General features: G+C 47.6%; 1 protein-coding gene across 2 annotated transcripts; it reads right to left on the bottom strand.

The window, feature by feature from the left end:
* Window positions 1-1,812: 1,812 nt before the first annotated feature.
* On the bottom strand, window positions 1,813-22,510 carry TIGAR (TP53 induced glycolysis regulatory phosphatase). Of its 2 annotated transcripts, none has more exons than XM_074357611.1 (6): window positions 22,357-22,510; window positions 14,640-14,677; window positions 10,782-10,903; window positions 7,508-7,585; window positions 4,402-4,512; window positions 1,813-3,948 (listed from the first exon to the last, which is right to left on the bottom strand). In XM_074357611.1, the coding sequence occupies exons 1-6, from the start codon at window positions 22,386-22,388 to the stop codon at window positions 3,520-3,522; spliced, it is 810 nt and encodes a 269-aa protein (XP_074213712.1). In that variant the 5' UTR covers window positions 22,389-22,510; the 3' UTR covers window positions 1,813-3,519. The 2 variants fall into 2 exon arrangements, with proteins under 2 accessions (XP_074213712.1, XP_074213711.1); XM_074357610.1 differs by lacking the exon at window positions 22,357-22,510 and adding an exon at window positions 21,812-22,263.
* Window positions 22,511-22,518: the final 8 nt, after the last annotated feature.

Below are 22,518 nucleotides of genomic sequence, written 5' to 3'. Positions count from 1 at the left end.
GAAACAACAGCCCACGGGAAAACTACAGAAAACAAGCACAAGCAATAGAAACAGTAAAAATGTGGGTAAATTTAAACAACTGTAAATATAGGATACACGTTCTTCCCTTGGTTTCTTTAAAATACCTCCTAGAGCAAAAATTACAACATTGCTGTGTGACACAGTTTCCACACGGGATGGGGAGGGTAGATGAACAGATGGGTGCCAGACCGTGACACCGTGTGACCGTCATACAACACACATTCTCAGCAGACTGAGACAGGAGTACTGCATGTATAATCCTAAAGCACCCACAGTAGTAGTAACGCGAAGAGGTGTTGGCAAAAGGCCAGTGAAAGTGTGGGAAGAGAATACTAAAAAGTACTCGATTATCCCAAAGGATGGCAGGAAAGGGGGGTGAACAACAGAACAAGGACCAGAGGGTCCAGCAGACAGGTGACAGGCTGCATCCAATCCTACCAGCAGCTAGATCAGACAGAAATAAAACACCACAACTAGAGGCAGGACCGCTCAGACTTCGTTAAGTAAAAGCACCCGCTTCCAGGTTGTCTATAAAAGACATACCTGAAAGAAAAGAAGGGCAGGACTGCCGCAACTACCTGCCACAGGCTGGATGGCTCAAACCACCGAATCTCTCCTCAGAGCTGCGGAGGCCAGGGGTCCAAGGTCAAGGTGCCGGCAGGTGTCACCCCTCCGAGCCTCTCACCTTGGCTTAGAGGCGGCCACCTCCCGGCCGCGTCCTCACGTGGTCTTCCCGCTGGGCTCACGCACCCCCGGTGTCTCTCAGTGTGAATGAACTTCCTCCTCTTTTAAGGACAGCAGCCAGGCTGGGTTAGAGCTCGCCCGACTGGCCTCATCTCAAAGGTGTCTTTACAGGCCCTGCCCCCAGAAGTCACATTCTGAGCCCCCTGGGGCTGGGACTTCGACACGGGGTCTGAGAGGACAACTCAGTCCGTAACAGACACACACAGCGCGAAGGGCGAGCGTAAGCACGGCGGGCTTCCCGCATGAGCGGCAGACAGAGCGAGCGCCACGCTCAGCAAAACTGCCACAGGGGAAGAGGGACGCTTCATAAATGACACAAGGGCCAGGTCACGAGGAAGACGTAAAAAGCATGAACGTTGAAGTCTCTTAGAACAGGAACAGAGCACAGGCGGCAGAACTGACGAAACTGAAGGGAGAAAAAGGCAAGCCCGCCCCCGCCGGCAGCGCGCGCCCCTCCCGCGGCGAGCGAGCCGGCCAATAGGCCGGAGGCCGCAAAGGGCTCGAGGCTCCCAAGCAGCGCGACTCACGAGCTTCGCAGCATGTACGTTCCCAGGGCCCTGAACCCGGCACCCACAGGAGACAGCCTTTCCAGTGACACACGGAAAGTCTGTTAACGTAGGCCACATACGGGGCCAACAAACACGTCTCAACTGAATCAAAAATTCAGAGCCTCACAGAGCAAAATGACTGCCTGAATACAAATAAATGGGGAGAAGGGTACGGCCTCTCAGGCAGAAGGATTCCAAATAATTTATGTGGACACTGTCCTCAAGGAGGGAGCATAAACCCCACTGTGAGCAGTGACTTCCTTCCAAAGGGTCCCGGGAAGAAAGGCGGGAAGGAAAGTCACTTCCCTGAGAAGGAACCTCGTACACACCACCTCAGCCAGGTGACCAAGGCCAATAGTGAAGAGCCGGGGAGGGTGCAGCTCAGGGGCAGGTGCGTGCCCAGCACGCATGAGGTCCTGGCTCCAATCCCCAGGGCCACCATTAAAAAGCAGAACAAACAAAAAACAACAGAGAACACTGAATATACCGAAACGCCCGCTAACAGGAGAACGAACCAAACGTGCTACATTTATTCAGTAGACTCCAGCGGTTACAAGCAAGCAGATCCATGCGAGTCAGCACGGCGCCCCAGGGGATAAGGGAAGATACAGATTACAGACGGCTGGGTGGTAGTTACGGACATTTTAAAAACACCAAGACAATACCGCTCCCTTATGACGTAAAGGATGGGTGAGTGCAGACTCGCGGGGGTGGTCACCTCTGCAGGAACTGGAGACAGGGCTGTGACAGCTGGCTAAAGGGCCTTTACAAACATCTCAGTGTGTTCTTTCTTTAAAAAAAAAAAAAAAGGGCAGGGTAGGGAAGGGAATGATCACTTCTGAATGGTGGGAACGTGGACATGTATTATTTGTCTTTTGGGGTCATTTTCTCAAGTTTCATCTACAGCGAACTTGCCCTGCTCAGTTGCATGCCCCATTCCACTCCCAGCAAGAAGGCAGGTGGCCCTGCACACACGGAGGACAGGTGACACTGAACTGCACAGGTGATCCAAATGATGTTCAAAGTAAATTGTGACAACAAGTGGTTTTAGCCTTAACTGACAGCTTCGGCGCTACCCGCCTGTCAGCTGACACCCAGCATTCGTCCACATGATAACGTAAAAGCAGACTGCATGGGAAACACTTTTCCTTCCAGATGAGGACTTAAGAACGACCCATCTTATACACAGAATTAAGTTCACTAAAATCCCTTCCTTCCAGCGCCATCTGGTGGGGAAAGGAGGCACCCTCATCTGCGTCTTTCATAGAAACGCCGCCGTTGTGGGTGTCAGAGCTCAGTTCTTCTCGACGGAGCCCCTCCTTTATCCTGGGGCTGCTGCGAGGTCCGCCAGCATCTGCTTGCTTCCTTTAGAGCCTTCTTCAGACTAAATCCTTCAGGTCAGGTAAGAAAGATCTGCTCTTTCCTCGTCTCCTGCTCAGAGAGTCCTCCTTTAGAATTCCGGAATCAGATGACACTCCTCCCTCGTGAGATGACCCTGCAACCGTAACCCGCGTTCATCCACGTCTCCAACCTCCAGCACCAACAACCCCAGCGGCTGATTAATGTTTAGTGTCGTTTGCTTCTACATAAGCTATGAGGACCAGCATTCCTCATTTAAGGGACTTTTAAAATACCAGTATCACATAAATGCGGAGTGGGAATTACAGACCGTTCCCTCATCCGAGCACTGGATGAGACAGTAAGGGAAAAAAAAACACAGGGCAGGAGGGTAGAGCTCAGTGGCAGAGCGTGTGCTTAGCATGCACGAGGTCCTGGGTTCAATGTACCTCCATTAAAAAAAAAATACAGTATCTTGCCAAGAGCCAATAAAATAGGCCAGATTTTGCAGACATTAAAGAAAAATACTGATGTAAAAAAAAGGAAAAACAAAAACAACACAGTAGCAGGGTGATTAATCCCCCAATTTGCAATGCTGAGTTCCTTCACCCGTTTACAATACAGATTCATAAATGAGCAGGTTGGTAAAATTACTCTGGAAAATTCCAGATGTACTCAGACAAAAGACAGCAACTCCAGATGGTTTTCCCTTAGGGTTTTATGTGGCTCTGACACCACCCGAGCTTTATAACCTGTGCAGTGGGCACCTTTTACCTGTCTCCACAAGTGCACGAGCAGAGGATGGAGACAGAGTCCGAGGCGCTCCCTCCGAGGCTCGCGGTCTCTAGATGTGGGTGCGGAGTTAAATTTACTGCGTGTCAGTCACCTCAGTCAGATGGTCCTGGAGGTTCACACAAACACACTGGGTTGTCGGCTTAACGTCTCCTTCCTCCAGGCTGACAATAAAGACACTGATCCCTGTGTTGGGGCTGACTGAGGAAAGTTCGGATCTGCTCAGAGTGGCCGGGAAGGAACACTCCAGGTCGGTCAGGAAGTAACCCAGCAGGCTCTTCAAGTAGCCGCCGTGACTCACAACCAAGACGCTGGCCGCGAATCCCGGTGCGCCGGGCTTGGACTTGGATCTGGGGGCACAGTTATTCCCTAAAGGAAATCTCTCTGCCAAAGAAGTTTCCAGATGGTTGCTGGGAGCTTCTTGGGAACACTGTTCATTCTGACCTGCTTCCTTCAGAATCAGCTGACAAAGAAATTCAAAAAAGTCTTTCCCACGCATTTTCACCTACAAGGAAAGAAAAAAAAAAGTGAAATAAAGTGACATTGACAACTATCTTAAAACATAAACATAACCATAACCAATTGGGTTTTTTTCTATTATAAGTACTATGAACCAGATGATTTCTGTACTTCTCTTCAATCGGGAGGTCCACAGACACTGGTGAGCGAGTGCCCACAATATTTCTGGAACCATGAAGGCTCTCTGGGGACAAAGATGAGTAAGATACAATTCCTGATTCCCAACTTGAAAGCACACGGGTCTAGCTGGGGAAACCTACAAGCAGACAGAAGCCCATAGATCATGTCATGAGATGGTATCACGCAGAGCTGTTTAATGAGCCAGACAACTTTCAAACTGCTTATGAGCTAAAATCCAGAAACATCGCACATACACAAGGAGTCAGAGGTCAGCCCCTCTGACACGGGCAAGCTCGCCGACGCTCCCCGGACTGCGCACCTGGTCCAGGGTCTCTCCACCGGGCGGGGTGAACACAGGGCACTCCTCCCCAGCCGCTCGGGCCATGGCCCTCAGCTCGCTCAGCGGCCTGCCTTCTGCAACCCCGTATTTCTGCAACGATCCAAAAGACAGAAGGGCCTCACGTGAGTCTGCAGGACAGTTCAGGGCACATCTGTGACAGTTTCATGACAGTCATCTGGGGAACAGGCCTAGTCCCTTCTGCTCACTTGCTCAAGTCTCCTTGGAGAAAACGCAAATCCAGATCCACATGACCTTGAAGCTCATCAGCTTTTTAGGGTCTATCAAACTGACCCTTAGCATGGGACACAGGCCACAAAGGAAATACAAACGGCCAGGAAACACGGGAAGTCTACCTCATCAGGAACCTGCAGTGTGAAAATTAAAATGGCACCTTTCACAAGACATTAAATTGGAAGGCCAGAGAGATCACTAACAGCCAGTGTCCACGTGACAGAGATTCTCCCCTGCATCATTCGTGGGGCTATCCGCTGCACAGCTTTTCTGGAAGGGAATTTAGCAATAAGCACAAAAGCCTTTGAAAAAGTGCACACTCGGTGATTCCATTTCTAGGAAATGTATTACACATGTGTACAAAGAATTAACTACAAAGACGTTTATTTTAACATTATATATGTCAGTGGAAAATCTAGTCACAAGTTGGACGTCCTAAGCTAGGTGCGCAGTAGCTTGGTCAAGTACACGATGCGGTATCAGCGCAGCAGGACAGCACGGAGCCGTTAATCAGGGGTCATAGCGAAGTGCATCTGCGGGCACCGAAACACACGGCGAGGGAGAAAAGTTGGTTAAAAAACAAGTAGGAGAGCATTTAGAAAAATATATGCACAATCAGACAGACAGACAGACACAAATAAAAAGAAAGATGGAAAAGTAAGGAGCACACACACTGCAACATTCGGGGTGTGTGTGTGGCAGGAATTGTTACTTTTCTCCGGAAGTGTTCTTAACTATTAATTCCCTACAGGGACAACGGATTACTTGCATAAAAAAATATTTAAAGACACAAACAATTACATATGGTTTGCACTGATGATGCCAAAAGATTCTAACACCACCTCAGATACAAGCGCAATCATGAAGTATTACTTTTTTATAAGAACACATGCACCTTCGCCAGCTGCTCTTCCAACCCTCAAGTCCAAGTTCTTACACCTCAGCTGCACCTGGAGCAGCCTCCATACAGAGGGCCATGAAAACCTCCACTTGCTTCGTTTTTACAAGAATGGAAACAGCCGTTTGTTAAAGGCCCCGGATGCTATGCCGGAGCATGTCAGGCGAGGAGGCCAGGGAGGGGGGACAGGACAGCAGTGACACGGGGCACCCCCATGCTGAGGCTGCGGCATGCGCCAGGGGGCTAATCTAAATGCAAGCGGCCAAGGGCGTGATGGGGAGAACCAGAGACGGCTTGGACACAGAGGGCAAGATGTCGAATCTAGACTTGGGAGATCACAGAGGGCCACTGCCTCCGGGGGCGGAAGGTGGCTGGGTTTGGGGAGCAGGCATTTCAGGCAGAGCAGAGTGCAGAGGCGGGGGTTCAGCGAGGACAGAGCACGGGGCGTTCGGGCAACTCCAAGAAGACCTGGCAAGAAGCACGTGACCAGCGGTCCGGAGCATGGACACGGGCCCGGAGGCCTCGATCTGAACCTGAACTCTGCCACAGACGAGCTCTGTGGCCCTGGGCGTGGACTCGGCCTCTGGGTGCCTTAGTTTTGCTTCTGTAAAGTGGGGGTTAAAGAACGAGGTTTTGACACCTTCCAGCCCTGGGTTCTTGTGAAGATGACCAAACCTGAAGCTCGCAGCTCTTGGAACAGCGGCAGAACGTGGTGAGCAAACACGGCTACTGTGAGGCTAAGCCCGGGCTCCAAGCACAAGGGGAAAGGAAGGAGGCAGCAGAGCAGACCCTGCAGCGCGCAAAAGCCAGGTTAGACTCACGGCAGCCTCTTGCGGGTCAGAGAGAAGGAGCGAGCTGTTTCATACAGGCACGCGGCCACCAGAGCTTGCAAAGATCACTCTGGCCGCAGCGGGCAGACTAGACCGGAAAAGGGGGAGCAAGACAGAAAGCAGGAGAACCCCCGTCCCAGGGATCCAGGCGGCAGGCAGCCCTGAGCTGCCACAGGAGGGCAGCAGTGGGTTCGTTGAGATGAAGGGTTCGGGTGCTACTCGGAGGAGGGACCGGATGACAAGACATGCAGCGTGGGACACAGGGAACAGCGGAGAATGGTGTCAGCAACCGGGCAGAGCAGGGCGCGGAGCCCCACTGGCCGGAAGCGGCCGCAGGGCATCTGGATGGGAGAGCACGACGCTGCTCGGGAGACGGCAGAGGAGCAGGCGCGGCCGGCCCACGACGACGCGCCCTCCTACTGCGTGTCCAGGGTCCACTGAACTCAGAACACTTTTCTTTAACAACACTTGAGCATTGGTTCTTGGGCACAGAGTGGGCCTTTCCGAGGAGCATTTACACCAGAGCCCTAGCGTCTAGGTTGAACTATAACAGAGAACACACGCAAGCGATGCAAAGCAGCTCTTCAGAGACGCCCTAGCCATCCTGTTCCCTCCCTCCCCAGGTGGAGGAGCGCGCACAGGGCTGGCAGGGAGGCTAAGCGCTCACCCGGCGGTGTCACAGAGCATCCCCAAAGCACTGCTCCAGGAGGGGACTTGGGGTGAAATCTCAGACCTAAAAGTGCCGTATGGTTTTAACTAAATCACAGCTTCAGGAAGACCCATCGCTGGTACTACGACTGACATCAAAAAAGTCTATTCACGCCTACAGTTAGCAGGGAGGACTGGGAGGCCGGGGAGATAACGTCACACTTTTATTGTAAACTCTTCTGCACTAAGGTCTTGCAAGCATCCCTTGCTTTTTATAATTCGAGATGCCTCTCTCTTATGATTTTAATAATTAAATGAGACACAATCTATGAGAGTAAGACTGTCACACAGGAGAGTCCTAACAGATTAGCTGATTTCACATCCCTGGCTGGAACACCTTCAAGCTTTAGTCGAAGGATAAACTGAGTGGTTTACCGATGACTTACGGTAAAGGATAGTATGTCGCTGGATTACTTACCCTCTCCCGCAGTCTTGAGTCATATTTTACTGTCATATCTTTGCAAAATCTGCTCTTCTCCAAAATCCCATGCACGGTCTGCAAATCAAAAGAGAACTGTTCCTTCTCTCGTAAAAACCATCCTTCCGGGAGGGTTCCAGACGGTGGCAGAGGGTCCTGAACTCACCTCCTCGCAAGGACAGCACAGCTATAACTACACATGGGATAATGTCCTTGGAAAGGGACGTGAAAACTGGATGGACAGCGCCTCCCCAACAAGGGGTAAAACGACAGCATGGAGTAGGACAGGAGGGGCAGAGAGGAGGACAGAGGGCGCTCGCCAAGGAAAGCCCACAACCAGGACAGCAGGCCACAACGGGGAGGGGTCAGCGGGTACCACTCCCTCCTGGAGGAGCCAGGGATTCAAGTTCCATGCCAGGCACCCCAACCACTGCATAGGAGATAGGAGCCCCCCAAACCTCTGGCTTTGAACCAATAGGGAACAAGTCCAGGAAAACTGCAGAGGTGCACGGAACCAAAAATCTGCTCTGAAACAGCCAGTTCACAAACTCACTCAATCCAAAAACCAGAGCAAAAACCACAGAGTGAAAGCACATGGACCACATGTGAAGGAAACCCACTTACTAATCTTGAAGCATCTGCCAGAGGGGCAGGAGCCAGCTGGGACAACCCCCAGGGACTGAGTCACTGTTGGGAGCCATTTGTGTGACCTCGGGCTACCCTGCCAACGCCAACCCTAGTAGGCGCCACTCTGGAATTCCCAACCCAAGCCGTCAGCCCGGCTGAGAGCCCTGCCATCAGCACCCACGGCAGCCGTGGCCCAGCACACCTGGAGGGTGTGCGCAGCCCACACAGGGCCGTCCCTGGACTGCCTCGCACTGGTGGCCAGACGGGCCGTGCTTCTGAGCCCTACAGGACACTGCCTACATACGCCACTCCTGCAAGACTGGGAGAGACAGCTGATGCGTCTAACACACAGAAACAAACACAGAGATCAGTCAAAATGAGGAGACAGAAAAGCATGTTCCAATCAAAAAAAAAAAAAAAAAAAAGATAAAACCTCAGAAAAAGAACTAAACCAAATGGAGATGAGCAATCTACCTGCTAAAGAGCTCACAGCAACGGTCACAGGGACGCTCCCTGAACTCGAGAGAACAACAAATGAACACAGCGAGAACTCCAGCAAAGGGAAGGCGAATGGAAGAGAGCACCAAACAGGAGTTATAGCTGAACCGGAAAACACGCCAGAGGTGCTCAAAAGAAGACGGGATGAGGTAGAAGAGGTCAGCGACCTGGAAAACCAAACAGAGCAGCGAAATGCAGAATTTTTAAAAGTGCAAATACCTTAAGGGACCTCCGAGACAACATCAAGTGCACTGACACGTGTGTTGCAGCGGTCTCAGGAGAAGAGAGAGGTGATCAGAAAATTTTTTAGAGAAATACTGGCTAAGACTTCCCCTCATGTAGGGGAGGGAGCAGACATCCTGGTGCAGGAAGCCCAGAGACTCCTTCCGAAAAAGGAAAGTCCAAAGAGACGCACGCCAAGACGCGTGACAATTAGAAAGGTAGACATCAAGGATACAGAGAGAACCCCGAAAAGCAGCAGGAGAAAAACTTCTTTACACGCAAGGAAAACCCCGTAAGGTTCTCAGCAGATTTTCCAGCATAAACATTACAGGCCAGGGTGGGGGCAGGACATACTCAGGGTGCTGGGAATTGTGCACCCAGCAAGGGTATCGCTCAGAACTGACAGAGAGACCAAGGACCCCCCAGATAAACAGGCTGAACGAGGCCATCGCCCCCTAACGAGCCCTGCAGGGAATGTGAAAGGGGCCTCTCCAAGCTGGAGAGAAACGGTACTAATAAATAAGGAAACATTTGAAAGTAAAAATCTCACTGGAAAAGGTAAATATGTAACAAAGGTAGTGGATCAATCACTTATAAAACAAAGATGAAGAGGCTGAAAGACAGAAAGCCACAAAATTACAATAATTAGTTAAGAGATGCATAAAACAAAAAAGCTGTAAAATGTGTCAGAAGCGGTATAAACACGTGGGGAGAGGGAGAAAGAAAAGCTGTGGAATGTGTTCAGATTTAAGCTGCTACCAGCTTTAAAGCTGGCTGCTACTTACACAGGGCGCCACGTGTGAACTTCACAGCAACCACACAGAAAAACTTACACTAATGACACAATGGAGAATGAGAGAGGAGTCTACACACAATGCTAAAGAAAACCACCAAACCACAAGGGGAGAGAAAGAGGGAAGAAAGGAACAAAGGGAAACTGCAGAAACAGCCGGCAAGCAACGAGCAAAGCAGCACTAAGTCCGTACCTACGGACAGCGACTCCACACGCAGAGGCACTCGGCGCGCCGAACAGACGCAGAGGGGCCGAGTGCACGGAAAAACCAAGACCCACGCACGGGCTGCCCGCAAGGGGCTCGCTTCCAAAGAAAGGACACACACAGACTGCAAAAAGGTGGGAAAAGATACTGCATGCAAATGGAAATGGAAAAAAGAGCTGGAGTGGCTACACGCAGATCAGACAAAGTAGGTTTTAAAACAAAGGCTGTAATAAAAGACAAAAAACATTACATGATAAAGCTTTGTCCCCCGAATTCACTGAGACTGCCGGGTTCTCTCTGGCTTCCACCAGTCGGGGGATTGCCTTGGCCGGAAAGCCAGGACAACAGAGGGCTCACCTTGCTTGGGGACGGCAGCCCACACCGCCTCAAGACCAACATCTGAAAACAGCTGCGCACATTTTGTCCCGTTTTCTAGCTGTTCGGGGGGGCGGGGGGGCTACATTCCAAACCTGTTATTCCCTCATGGATGTCACAAAAGTCTCCTTCCACTGAGCTTTTAGAAGTTGATCTGGTTCTTCTCTAAATCTCTGGGGCCATTTTTACAGTAATCTATGCCCTAAAGATACTTCATGCAAGTCTGTCGTGTTTTACAGTAACACAGTTCTTTGCTAAAATGTACCTGGGTTCCAATAGCTGACGTCTCTGTGGTGTTTCCACTGGCTGTTTCTCACGACACCCTCTTCGCCTTTCTCAGGCATTTTGTTAGACATTTTCCCCAGGCTACTCTAGTTTAAAAATTACCAAAATAAAGTATAAAAGTAAAGTGGAAAGAGAAGAAATAAGTTCTGTCAGCAGAGAGAAGGGGACTGGGGACGATGTGTGCGGATGATTTAATCCCCTACAGACTCTGGGAGCAAATATTTCAAGGTTACAAGTGTTGAGAGCTTAAACCTTGACTCTAAACTTACCTGCTTTGTCCTCATGAGGTCACTGGAGAAAACATGAGTAAACTTCACGTTATTAAGAAATATACCAGCAGCAGCTGCTTGTTTAAATCCAGTTTCTGAAAGAGGCTCATCTATTCCTTGTCCTGTGGTCATTGAGAAGGAAAAGTAGCATTCAAATATACACATGTATATATACAAAGGATGCGAATAAAAATCTTATGTAAGAGAATACAAAATACAAAATAGCATTTATCTATTATTTTATTAAAAGATTTCCTTAAGTACTTTTGCAGACAACTTTTCAGAGAATTGAAAGCAAGTAAAATTAAGCTATGATCCCATAAAGGCTCAGAAGAATATCTGCCTGATGGGAACCGGGTGCTGGTGACACTGTCCCGAGGTCCCCGCTCACGCTCACCCATCACTTCACCAGCGTGTTTTATTAACGCTGCCTCTGACCTTACGTTCTCAGCTCAGCTGCTGCATCTGGGTGGTCGGATTATCACTTGGAAAAGTTCTTCTTTATCTCCATTGCCCAAACTCAGGAATGTTCAGTACTGCAAACCACTCTCAACAAAGGCCGAAAGGCCTTCCAGTCATTTAGAGCAAACAACAGTTGAGTCAGTGACTCAACACACAAGAAAACAATCCACCGTGAATGAGAGTCAGCAGAAACAACAAACAACAGGTCTGGAACCACTGATGCTTCAGACGCGGAAATCAGAAAACAGAGACTATAAACTAAATCACAAAAATAAGCAACAAGAAGCCATCAAAAACAACCAGATAGCTTTCTAAAGAACCAAATAGACCTTTTAATAAAGAAAAATGGAACAGCTGAGGTGAGAATGAAATCCCTCAGTGGAAAGGGAGATTCACTGGCCGAGCAGCTTACTGAACCCTAAGGCAGGGCCGAAGCTGTTTCCGGCACAGACAGGAGGAGATGGAGCATGTCTCGGATCTTAGAGACACCGAGGAAAGAACGAGGACTCCCAGCTACATCCAGTGGGAGCTCCAGGAAGAGAGAAAATCAAAAACAGGAAGTAGGGAATAAAGACCAGGAAGTAGGGAATAGAGAACAGGAAGTATGGAATGGAAAGCAGGAAGTATGGAATAGAGACCAAGCTGTATGGAACAGAGAACAGGAAGTATGGACTAAAGAACAGGAAGTATGGAATAGAGACCAAGAAGTACGGAATAGAGAACAGGAAGCATGGAATTGAGAACAGGAAGTACGGAATGGAGACCAGGAAGTATGGAGAACAGAAATGAGGGAAGACATAAATCTACTGATGAAGGAAATATGGTGTACACCAAGCAGAATAAATTATTTAGGGACAAAAAAAGTCCTAGGTTTTGTAAGAGAAACTGTAGAATACCAAAATAAAACAAGAAGACAGAGAAAGACAGACTACCCACCATGGGACACCATTCAGCTGAGAGAAGACTTCTGAACAGGAACAATGGAAGCCAAAAAAAAAACAGCAGAGGATAGCTTCCAAGAGCTAAGAGAACTGCTCGTCTAGAACTGTCTGGACCAAAAAAGATTCAAGAGAATAAAAACAGAGTTGTCTAGAATAGAATCGACTGAGACTATCTTCACCACCAACCAACTTACATGAGAGGACTTTTCCAAAGAGATGCTTCAGAAATGAAGTTCTGAGACACAAAAGAAATGGTTAGGAGAGAAACTGGCAAATACACACGTAAATCTAAGTGAATGCTGTCTAAGTAGTGAATTAAATAATAATGCCTACGTCGCGTGGTTAAAAAAGGACAGGACTGAGATACTAAACAGCGCATACTTCTTAGTATTCTAGGGAGGGAGTATTTATCATACACTTAATTAGGTACGAATGGTAAAAATTTAAAGGTAACCATTAAAAGAACAGAAACGGCTTCTTTCAAGGCAGTAGGGAAAGTGAGAGTGGGCTGGAAACAGAAAAGAGAAACAGGCACTTAAGAAGTAAAGCTAAGAGAGAAGAAAAAGAACGGAGAAAAGAATCACAAAGGACAGGTCCAAACTCACCAGAAACCAGAGTTAGCGTGGACAGATCAGTCTCACCAAGTAACAGAAAGAATGTATTTTTTAAAAAAGAACCAAAATTAGCTACCTACCATTTACAAGGCAACACTTAGGACATCAGTACATGGCAAGGATGAAAGGAAAGGGATTGGAAAATATGTAACAGGCAGATTCCAATCCCACAGCTGAAGCTGAAGCTGAAGCTGAAGCTGAAGCAGCCACATCACTGTCAGAAATGCAGGACTTCATGACAAGAGCCTTGGGAAGGAGTGTGAAGATCACTGTAAATAATCAGCGATCCAATTCAGCAGGAAGATACAGCAATTTTTAAACTTGCATGTGCCTAACAGAATAGCCTCTAACTATACAAAAGCGAACACATAAAGCACAAGGTGACAGAATTTCAGGTATTAAAAGGATGAGCTGGCCATCACAATGGGGAACTCAACATCTCTCACTCACAAACGGACACCTAGGTCATTCAGGCAAATGAGTAAATGTACAGAATGAGTAAAGTACAGAAGATCTGAACAACAAAATCACGGTTGATTATTTGATATATAACTCCAAACCCAACCAGGAGAAAACATAGACTTTTCTCAAGCATACAGTGGTAGATTTATAAAAACTGACCATGCTAATGAATTTCAAAGACATGTCATCAAATAAACCATACTGTCAGAACACAAAGCAATTGCTTCCTAAGTCGGTCAGAGAAGACGAAGCACAAAACCAAAAGGCCCCTCATTCGGAAATTTAAAACCCAGTTCTAAGCAACTCAGGAGTCAATGATGAAATCATAAAGGAAATTTAAGATACTTGGTGCTCGATACTTATGAGATCACTACAAATCAGAACTGTAGGTGTGCAACAAAATGGCACTTAGACACACATAAGGCTCGAAGACTTTCTTTCTTTTTTAAAAAAGGAGGCTCTAACTTAAAGAATTAAGCATCTAACTTACAAAGTTAGGGAAAGAACACAAAACAAACCTAAAAAAATGGATGTGAACACAAAAACTTTAATTCATGTTCAACTGTCAGCTTGGAATGAAATGAAACAGATGAGCAGGACCCACAGACAAGGTGTTAGGGATGTGAGTTCAGAGGATGCTTTGAGTGGGGCCCATCTCAGTGGAAAACAGAGGTTCTTTTAATTATCGGACTGGTTTCCAGGAGAGGGAGTCAGGCACACGGAGCGTGAAAAGCAGTTTCTGCAACCCCAGCCGCCCCTAACCAAGTCATATCAAACTAAATACATGCTTGTATAATCCAACTTCAGAAACAGCATGTCCAGCTGAAAGCTCGCCCAAGACATTCTTCACAAAAGCCGGACCAGCTGGGTCACAGCGAGATTAAAAGATCTGAACCCAAATTAACGGAACAAGGGAGGAAGAATCTGTCCAAGTAACAATCCTCCCACGTGAGGAGCCCTCTTTTTAAACCACTTATTCGTTACTACTAAAAATAATAAGCTATCTTAGCAGAAAAATGCCATTAACACCAGCCAGCAAACTTTGTTTCCAAATATGAAATCATTTTTAAATCTGGGCAGAGATATTTTAAGACAACTAGACCCAATATAACTCTTTCATCAGCTGACTGGGCCACTTTGAAGCTGCCCATACATGACTTGGAACAGGCTTTTTTACACCCAGTTCACTCGAGAGACTTACTCCTCTTGGTTACCATCTGCTCTGATCCTATTTCTGTGACTAAGATGTTTTAATTCCGTAATCCCAGTTCACAGTGCAGAGCTGCCCCCGGTCCACCCGACCCCACCAAATCTGATTAACCCACATTTCACATTAACGCAAAAGGAGAGGGCTGAAGTAACAGTCAGAGAATACCAACCTTGAATTATTTTCTCCCTGTTAAATCTTGTTTCTCCACTGAAATAGATGGGAAAAGCCTTTATTACCGAATTAGGTTATTTTTGAAATAAGAAAAAAAATCAGCAATGAAAAGTAATGATATTTGTAAAGACAGCATAATCTAACCTGTAAAAATAAAATGTATTCTCAGATACACGGTAGGATACATAAAACAGATAAACAACAGCGTCCTGCTGTCGAGCACAGGGAACTATACTCAATTTCTTGTAATGACACATATTAGAAAAGAAATTGAAAAAAAAAATGTATGTATATGTGTAACTGAATCTTTGCTGTATATCTGAAACTAACACTGGAAACTGACTACACTTCAATTAACAAATAAATAAATAGATATATTTAAATAAAATATGAAAAAATAAAATAAATTTTAAAAATAAAATAAAATATATTCTAAACTAATATCTGCAATCATCTACGCACCTAATTGTTGAGCTAAAAACTTCAAACTGCCCCAAATTAAAATACATATATAGATCAATCTTAAATGAACTGAGGATAGAAAATGCTATTATAAAATGACATGAATATATAATTTTTGTTAAATAATCTTCTTAAAATAAACAGGTTGGCCAAAACCACGTTCACACGCAGCAGGACCGAAACATGACAGCGGGCCGTCTGCCACGGGGCTGAGTGACCCAGCGTGAGGCGGGGTGAGTAGAGGGCAAGGGTGGCGCAGACCTACAGACCCGGCCCCGCCTTCCAGTCCCGAGCTGCTCACCCTGCTCCACCCTGCAATGCTGAGAACTATCTGCAGCCCACCCCGAGGGATCAGAAAACCAACCCAAACCCGTTCTGCAGCAACCAGGACAGTGACGGGACTAGAAACTGTCACAAAATAATTGAACTGAGGCTGGAGGAGGGGTAGGGCACCTGGACAAGATGGGACAACAGAGCACACCTCCAGTCAAACACACAAAAAGCTATCAGGGAGAATCCCGTAGCAGCTTCTGAGCTCTTTTCACATGCTGAGCACAGGGTCAGGCACTGGACACGAGGATGCTGGAGAACGCGGCCCCTGCACCGCGTGTATCCTGGACAGAGAACTGGATGTGGTGGGGAAAAACACTACATAGGTTTCTTCAGATTAAGTTGTTTCCTCATTTGGAACCAAAAGTCTGCAGCCCACACCTCTGCCCTTCCATGTGGACGAGAGGTGAAAACCTCAACAGGAAACCCCGCTGCCCTGTGTCAGGCTCCAGAACAAAACTGCTCTGGCTCTGTAGTCACCAGCTGAGTTAAACTCAAGGGTCTCAGTTTCCTCGTCTGTAAAATGGGGACAATAACAATCCCTACCTCACAGGACTCTCGTGGTAATAGAGGGAATACAGGTAAAGATTTAGAACACCACCTAGCTTTTAGGAAGCACTAAATGGTTGCATCTGTAAGTCATTTTCAGACAAACTGTATAGATATCAAAGATTTAGCTTACTGCATTTTAAATCTTTTAAAAGTTGTGAAATAAACAATATACAGTATAATGACAAAGCCAGCAGTCACGTACCACCACCCAAGTTAACAGATCACTGCCAGCCTCCTGGACCCATCTGCTTCCATCACAACGTCCTCCTTCCCCAGGGGACCCTGGACCCATCCCTTCCATAACAGTGTCCTCCCTCCCCAGGGGGTCCACTACCAGGACGTTGGCCTGGTCAGGTGCCTGCCTTCCCCCAGAGCTTCCCTACCAGTGTGCAGTGCAGGTGACTGCCTGCTGTTGAACTTGATAATGAACTGCTTCTTGCCACATGTGGTTTTCTGTGTTGCTTCTTTTGTTCAACATTTTGTGAGATACATCAGTGTTGAGAGTAGCTGTACTTGCATTCTTGTTACTGTGTAAACTCCGCTGTCAGAATTTACCACAATGTGTTACATGGTCCACTGCTGACAGACACTTCGCACGTTTCCAGTTTGGGGCCGTGCTGCCATGAACGTGTCTGTACAGAACGCAGCCAAACCTAGAGCAGGGGTTCTCAAAGCCTGGTCCTCGGCGTGGCACCACTGGCACTGCCTGGAAACTTGTTGGAAATGCGGAGTCTCAGGCCCCACCTGCCCCTAGACACACTGAACCAGAAAACTCCGAGGTGGGGGCCCAGCGATCTGGGTCTTAATAACCCCACCAAGTGATGCTAGTGCACGTGAGTGCTTGAGATCCACTCGAGAACTGGTAAACAACTCTTTGTAAGCCAAGTTTTATTGGAATAGTCACACCCTATGTCTAATTATTGTTTACGACTATTTTCACACTGTAGTGGTGGAATGGAGCTGCTCAGACAGACTGTCTGGCCTACAAAGCCCAACCTCTCTGATCCTTGAACTAAAGATTCTGCCTAGTGATGGATACCTGGCACTAGAACCTCTAGGCCAGAGGGTGTGCAAATATTCGGCTTGATTAGATGATGCCAATGAGGTTGTACCAATTAGCACCACTCCACAGTGGTGCACAGCCTCACCATCACTCAGGAATGTTAAGTTTTTGATTCGTGCCTACCTGGAACCCAAACAGTTTACCTCGCCTTGATTTTGATTTGTATTTCCCTGATTACTATGAAAGGCTCATCTCTCCTGCTTTGTTTTAAAGTGAAGCACAGGTTTAAAAAGAAAAAAAATCTCACATGGGATTGATTCACTAAGATCCGGAAAGGAACGTCATCAGACCTCCAGGACAGAATCACAAACTCAGGTCTCTGCCTGGAATCTCGCCCCTTGTTTACAAAAACGGCCATCTGTCAACGTCACCTAGAGCGGTGGTTCTCAACGTGAGCGTGTCTCAGGGTCCCTGCAGGGCTCGCTGTAACACAGCCTGGGCACCTGGCCAGCGCCTTCTCCTTCCTGAACACCCAACATAGCCACCCTGCTCCGGAGGTAGCCTTCCCTCCCGGCCCCACTCCGTGTCCACCCATCCCAACTAAGCACCCCAGCTCCGCGCTCCCGTTTTACCGGCACCGCGGCCGTGAGTTCTCATCTGGGCACCAGCTCACACTCGTACTTGTGCGGCTACCCTGCGTCCAGCTCCTTAAAGGCACAGCCAGAGGCGGTATCTCCCTAACATGCCTGGAACCTGGAGGAAACCCTGGGAAATAACAGAAGCCCCGTGCACGTCCTCTGTGGATGGAAGGTCATCTGGAAATAGCTATCAAAATGACAAGTCTGTTTACCCTTTGACCCAGTAGCCCTATTACTGGAAATGTCTGCATTCACCTATATTTAAAAGAACATTTGTTACAGTGTATTTCTAACAAAAGACGGTAAATAACCTAAATGCCCTTTAACAGGAACTGGTTACTTTAACAAATCACCAGTGGAATATATACCTAGTGGAATTCTATGTAACCGTGTCCCCTGGAAAGAATGATTTTTGAAAAGACAGAGAAAGATCACCAAGACTTACTCAGTAGAAAAAGCAAGGTGCAGAATCCTAAACAAAGATTGCTAGCTTTTTAGAAAAAGTAAGACACAATAAACATTTGGATTTGCACAGAGACACTGAAAGGACACACAGGAAACTATCAGTGTGGTCACCTGTGGGGTGTCAGGACAGGAAAACTTGGGAGAATTGTTCTGTTTCTAAACATGTGGATGTACTGGCTTAAAAAAATACACGACAACGAAATGAAATTTCACAGAACTACGTGCCACTGGCTTGCAGTATTACCATTCTCGAGGTTAACGTCAATAAAAGATGCCTTATGCTCCAAAACTCATTCAGAATCATGTGAAATGGGTATGAAAGCAGAGACCACCCTCCACTGTTCACACCATTTTCAGCAAAAGGAGAAAAAACAGCTGTAACACAGTAGAAGGTGTCCTTTAAGTCAGCAGAAATGGCCACTGGCGTTACTGCATTAGTAACAAACACTGGCATTCTGTAGGGCTTTTTTTTTTTTTTTTTTTTTTGCTTTCAAATGACTTTATAAACATTATAGAGTAGGAATCTAGAAATGGATTTTTTTCCCAAAAATGTACATAAACATTTAGCTTTACAGCTTTTATCAGCTTTATCAGGAGGTTTGTGTGACTCCTTGAAGCAACTGTTTAAAGTTAGTTTGTTCTGAAAGTGGGAAAGAAGAGCAGGTGGCTGCACCAGGTTAGGGAGGTGGAAGGAGCGGAAAGGTCAGAGGAGTGCATTTTGAAGGAGTCAGGAATAACTCCGCTCATTTTAAAAATCTGCAGTGCGATTCGTTTCCAGAACAGACACCCGGCTCTGCAAGCATCCAAACGCTGATGCCAAGGCAAGTCTCATGACCAGCCATTTATAGTCCTGCAAATATGCAGCGTTCATCTTGTAGATTATCACGCTGTCCTTTACTTAAAAAGACATTTTATTTTGTTAGTTCTGGTTGATACTCTAAGGCATTTCTTTAGAAAAATCATACAGGAAGCTCAATTTCCCGATCACATCCTTTTAAAGAATTCAAATTCAGTGGACAAGTACTCGTTTTGCCACAAGAGACAAGTCATGGGAAATCAGTGTACATCTGGGGCAGGTTTTCAAAATGTACATGCTTTGGTGTGCATGGAAGTGGAGTGTACGCTCCTGATGTTCAACCATGAATGTGGCTTCATTCTAACCCCTCCACACCAATTAATCCACGTGAAAACACAGATCTCCAGGGCTAGTAATATGGAGACTTTCACTCAATGGTTTGGGGACAGAAACGTAAAACATCCAGTCCACGTTGTATTTTTGTCTAGATACAGATCAGTCTGAGTTGCTGTCTCTCCCAATGAATCAATCCTATTCCCAGAAAACAAATATCGCAGGAACATAACAACCGCATATAGCTTTATACAAGTTTACAGATGCTACGATGTTCATTTTGCCTGCTTCATTAACAAACGGAACGATGATCAGCATCCAACAAAAACTAAGTAACTGCCAACAGAGGCAGAGGAAGACAAAACAAAGGAGTTTGGCTGTCAATAACTGTACTAACTCATCATCTTTAAGTAATTAAGAGTAGATTAAATTTAGTTTGTAACAATTCTGAAAGAGCTGGCTAAAAATGCAAGTGGAGTGGGATGGTCGTGCAGGCAACGAATTGCAAACACCTACGAACAACATTTCAGGGGAACCGGGGTCTTCAACGTGCTGTGCAGGTGGCAGAGATGACAAGTGACTGCGGTTCTCAACAATGCTGCTGTAGGATCACGAGCAGCTACAGTTCAGTAGGCTTAGTGGACTTGAAGTTTGAAATCTGTTCCAAAAATGACACACACTGGTACTCTCTCCCCATTATGAAGATGAGGATCAACACACACTCAGTAACAGCACAAGAGTCATAAAGGACGTGGTTAAACTTGAATGGCATTTTAAAAGTCTGTGCATTATTGGAAGCAGCACTGCTCAATAAAATTATCCAATTCTGAAAAACATTGATCACGGCAGGGAGGGAATAGCTCAGCAGTAGAGCGCATGCTTAGCATGCACGAGGTTCTGGGTTCAATCCCCAGCACCTCCATTAAAAATAAATAAACCTAGTTACCTCCCCCCTCCCCACTCCCCAAAAACAACCCCCAAAATACTGATCATGCTATCAGTTTCAAAGCATTTGACTATCTCAGAGTTATACAGAATCAGGCAATAGAAAGCTCAGCATACATTCCCAATTTTACACTAAAGGATTCAGTCTTGCTGATTCCAGTAAGAGTCATTGTATTTAATTCTGGCGGTGATCAATCAAGGTGGAAACTGTTCTCCTGAAAGAATCATCAGTTTCTAGCTTGGAAAACTCTGAAGCTCCAGCCATAACCCTACCAATTATTTCAATACCTTCTCTGCACTTTGTCATGTATAAAACAAAGCAAAGCTTTCTTGCCACTCTGCACAACTGTTATTAGGAGAAATTTAAAAAATAACCTGTAAAATGGCTGGTGATACTCAAGCAACCTACAAACACTAGGTTTTCTCTCAGTAAAACGGGGGAGGGCAGGGAGCAGGACAGGTAAGCAGGGTGGCAGTCCTACCCACCCCTTCCCCGCCCCCCGTTTTAAACCCCGCCTCCCCAACTCTCCGTGTGACTTGAGGCAAGTCACCTGCCCTGTCTGTTTCCTCCCTTGGGAACTGAGAGGCCCTCTTTGCCTCGCCAGGTTGTTGTCAGACTTTAATTACAACGGTGCCTGGCACATGATAATTTATTAAGACTTATTTTTAATTAACTTCTCATATGATTTCTAAGAGGAATCAATTTTAAAAATTAAGCCTTTTAAGAAGGAGGGAGGGGATAAAATCCACATTCATACAACTATGATCTATGAAGAATCTAAATAAAACCTTATTTTTCAAGGGGTGGTTTAGCCCAGGCTTTCCATGATCTCTGAGCTTCGATCATGTGTGAGACACTGGGTCAAGGCATCCAGAAAGTGCTCTAACATTAGAAGAAAGGGGAATCGGGGCTCCAGTTCCTGTTCTGCTACTGATTGGCTGTCTGACCTTAAGTAGGTCACACAACGGTCATTCTATAACCACAGGGATTCTATAAAATGGAGAGGCATGAGGTAGAGAGAGAGGAACCTGATTTCTAGTTCAGCCATTAAAATCCCGAGAATCCTGAAGGGACAACTTCAGGCAATGGCCAAGATGCTCTTCCTATAAAGGAAGAACAGCACAAAACAGACAGCAGCTCAAGTCGGCTTTACAAGGGTGGTCCACACTGGTGTTCCCTGCAAGCTCCGCAGAGTCACAGGCGCTACTCAGTCACCTGTGACCCAGGCCTCTGACTCACACTGTCAGAATGCTGGCCCACTAACTACACACGCACTGGAGGCCAAACGGCATCTGCATTAGCGCTGTCTTTATAGAAATAAAAGTTACGTAATCCTCAGATATATTCCTCCCCCTCCATCGTGCTACACACTTTACCCTTCTGCCGTTTAACCGGCACACTAACCCAGTGAGCTGGGTCCTATCACCACGCCCATTTTATGAATCAGGAAGCTGAGGTCGTAACGATTCACTCGGTTATAGGAAGCCCAGGTTCCAGATTCTGACCTACGCCTATCTTGCTTGAGAAATCTGTGCTCCTGGCCGTCCTGAATTTCACTTCCCCTTAACATTGGGCAAGTAAGTGTTGAGAAGGAAAAAGGAAGAGACGTAAAGACATGTTAGCATTTAGCTCCAGGTAACGTTACGCGGTGATGCCGGCGGCTGAGAATGGCGAGGCCCAATTTCCTCCTCCAGCGACGTAAGTTCTGTGGCAAGACGTCAATCTCAGACCCGAGCCTGGGGGACCGACTGCCCTGCCAACGAGGGGTCCAAGGGGACGGCAGGGACCGAGCGGGCGCAGAACCAGGATCGGGAACGTCGGCCTCGGGCCGTCCTGCATCCTGCAAGCCCCTGTGGACCGGCTGGGAGGTGACACGGTGCCGGAGGAGCGCGGGGACAGGGCTGTCCTGCTCCAGCTGCCACCGGCGGCTGGGGACCTTGACCACTGACTCCTCCAGACCTCCCTGTCCTCTAGCGGGACGGACACCCGACACCTGCCTTCCTGCTCGGCGTCGCCGGGGCAGGACAGGCCGGAAGCGGGCAGCCGGTGGAAAACACCTAGAGAACCGCCGGGCCGGGTCTGGGGGGAGCCAGCGGGTCGGGCAGGGCGAGGGCGCAGACCCTCGGTCCCTCCGCCCAGCCCGCAGCGCTCCACGGAGGGGAGAGGGCGGCCCGCGTCGGTAATACTCACTGCCGGACCACGGTCAGAGCGAAGCGCGTCATCCCGCCGGCGCCCGCACGGAGCGAAGCCAAGGCCGCGCCCGCCGTCCTCGCACCGCGCCCCGCGCCCCGCGCCCCGCGCCCGCACTGCGCTCGCCGCACCGCTTCCGCACCCGCCGCCGGCCGGCTCCGC

The sequence above is a fragment of the Camelus bactrianus genome, chromosome 34 (genome assembly GCF_048773025.1).
Source record: "Camelus bactrianus isolate YW-2024 breed Bactrian camel chromosome 34, ASM4877302v1, whole genome shotgun sequence".
Taxonomy (NCBI): Eukaryota; Metazoa; Chordata; class Mammalia; order Artiodactyla; family Camelidae; genus Camelus; species Camelus bactrianus.
This window is presented reverse-complemented; position numbering and strand designations above follow the sequence as displayed.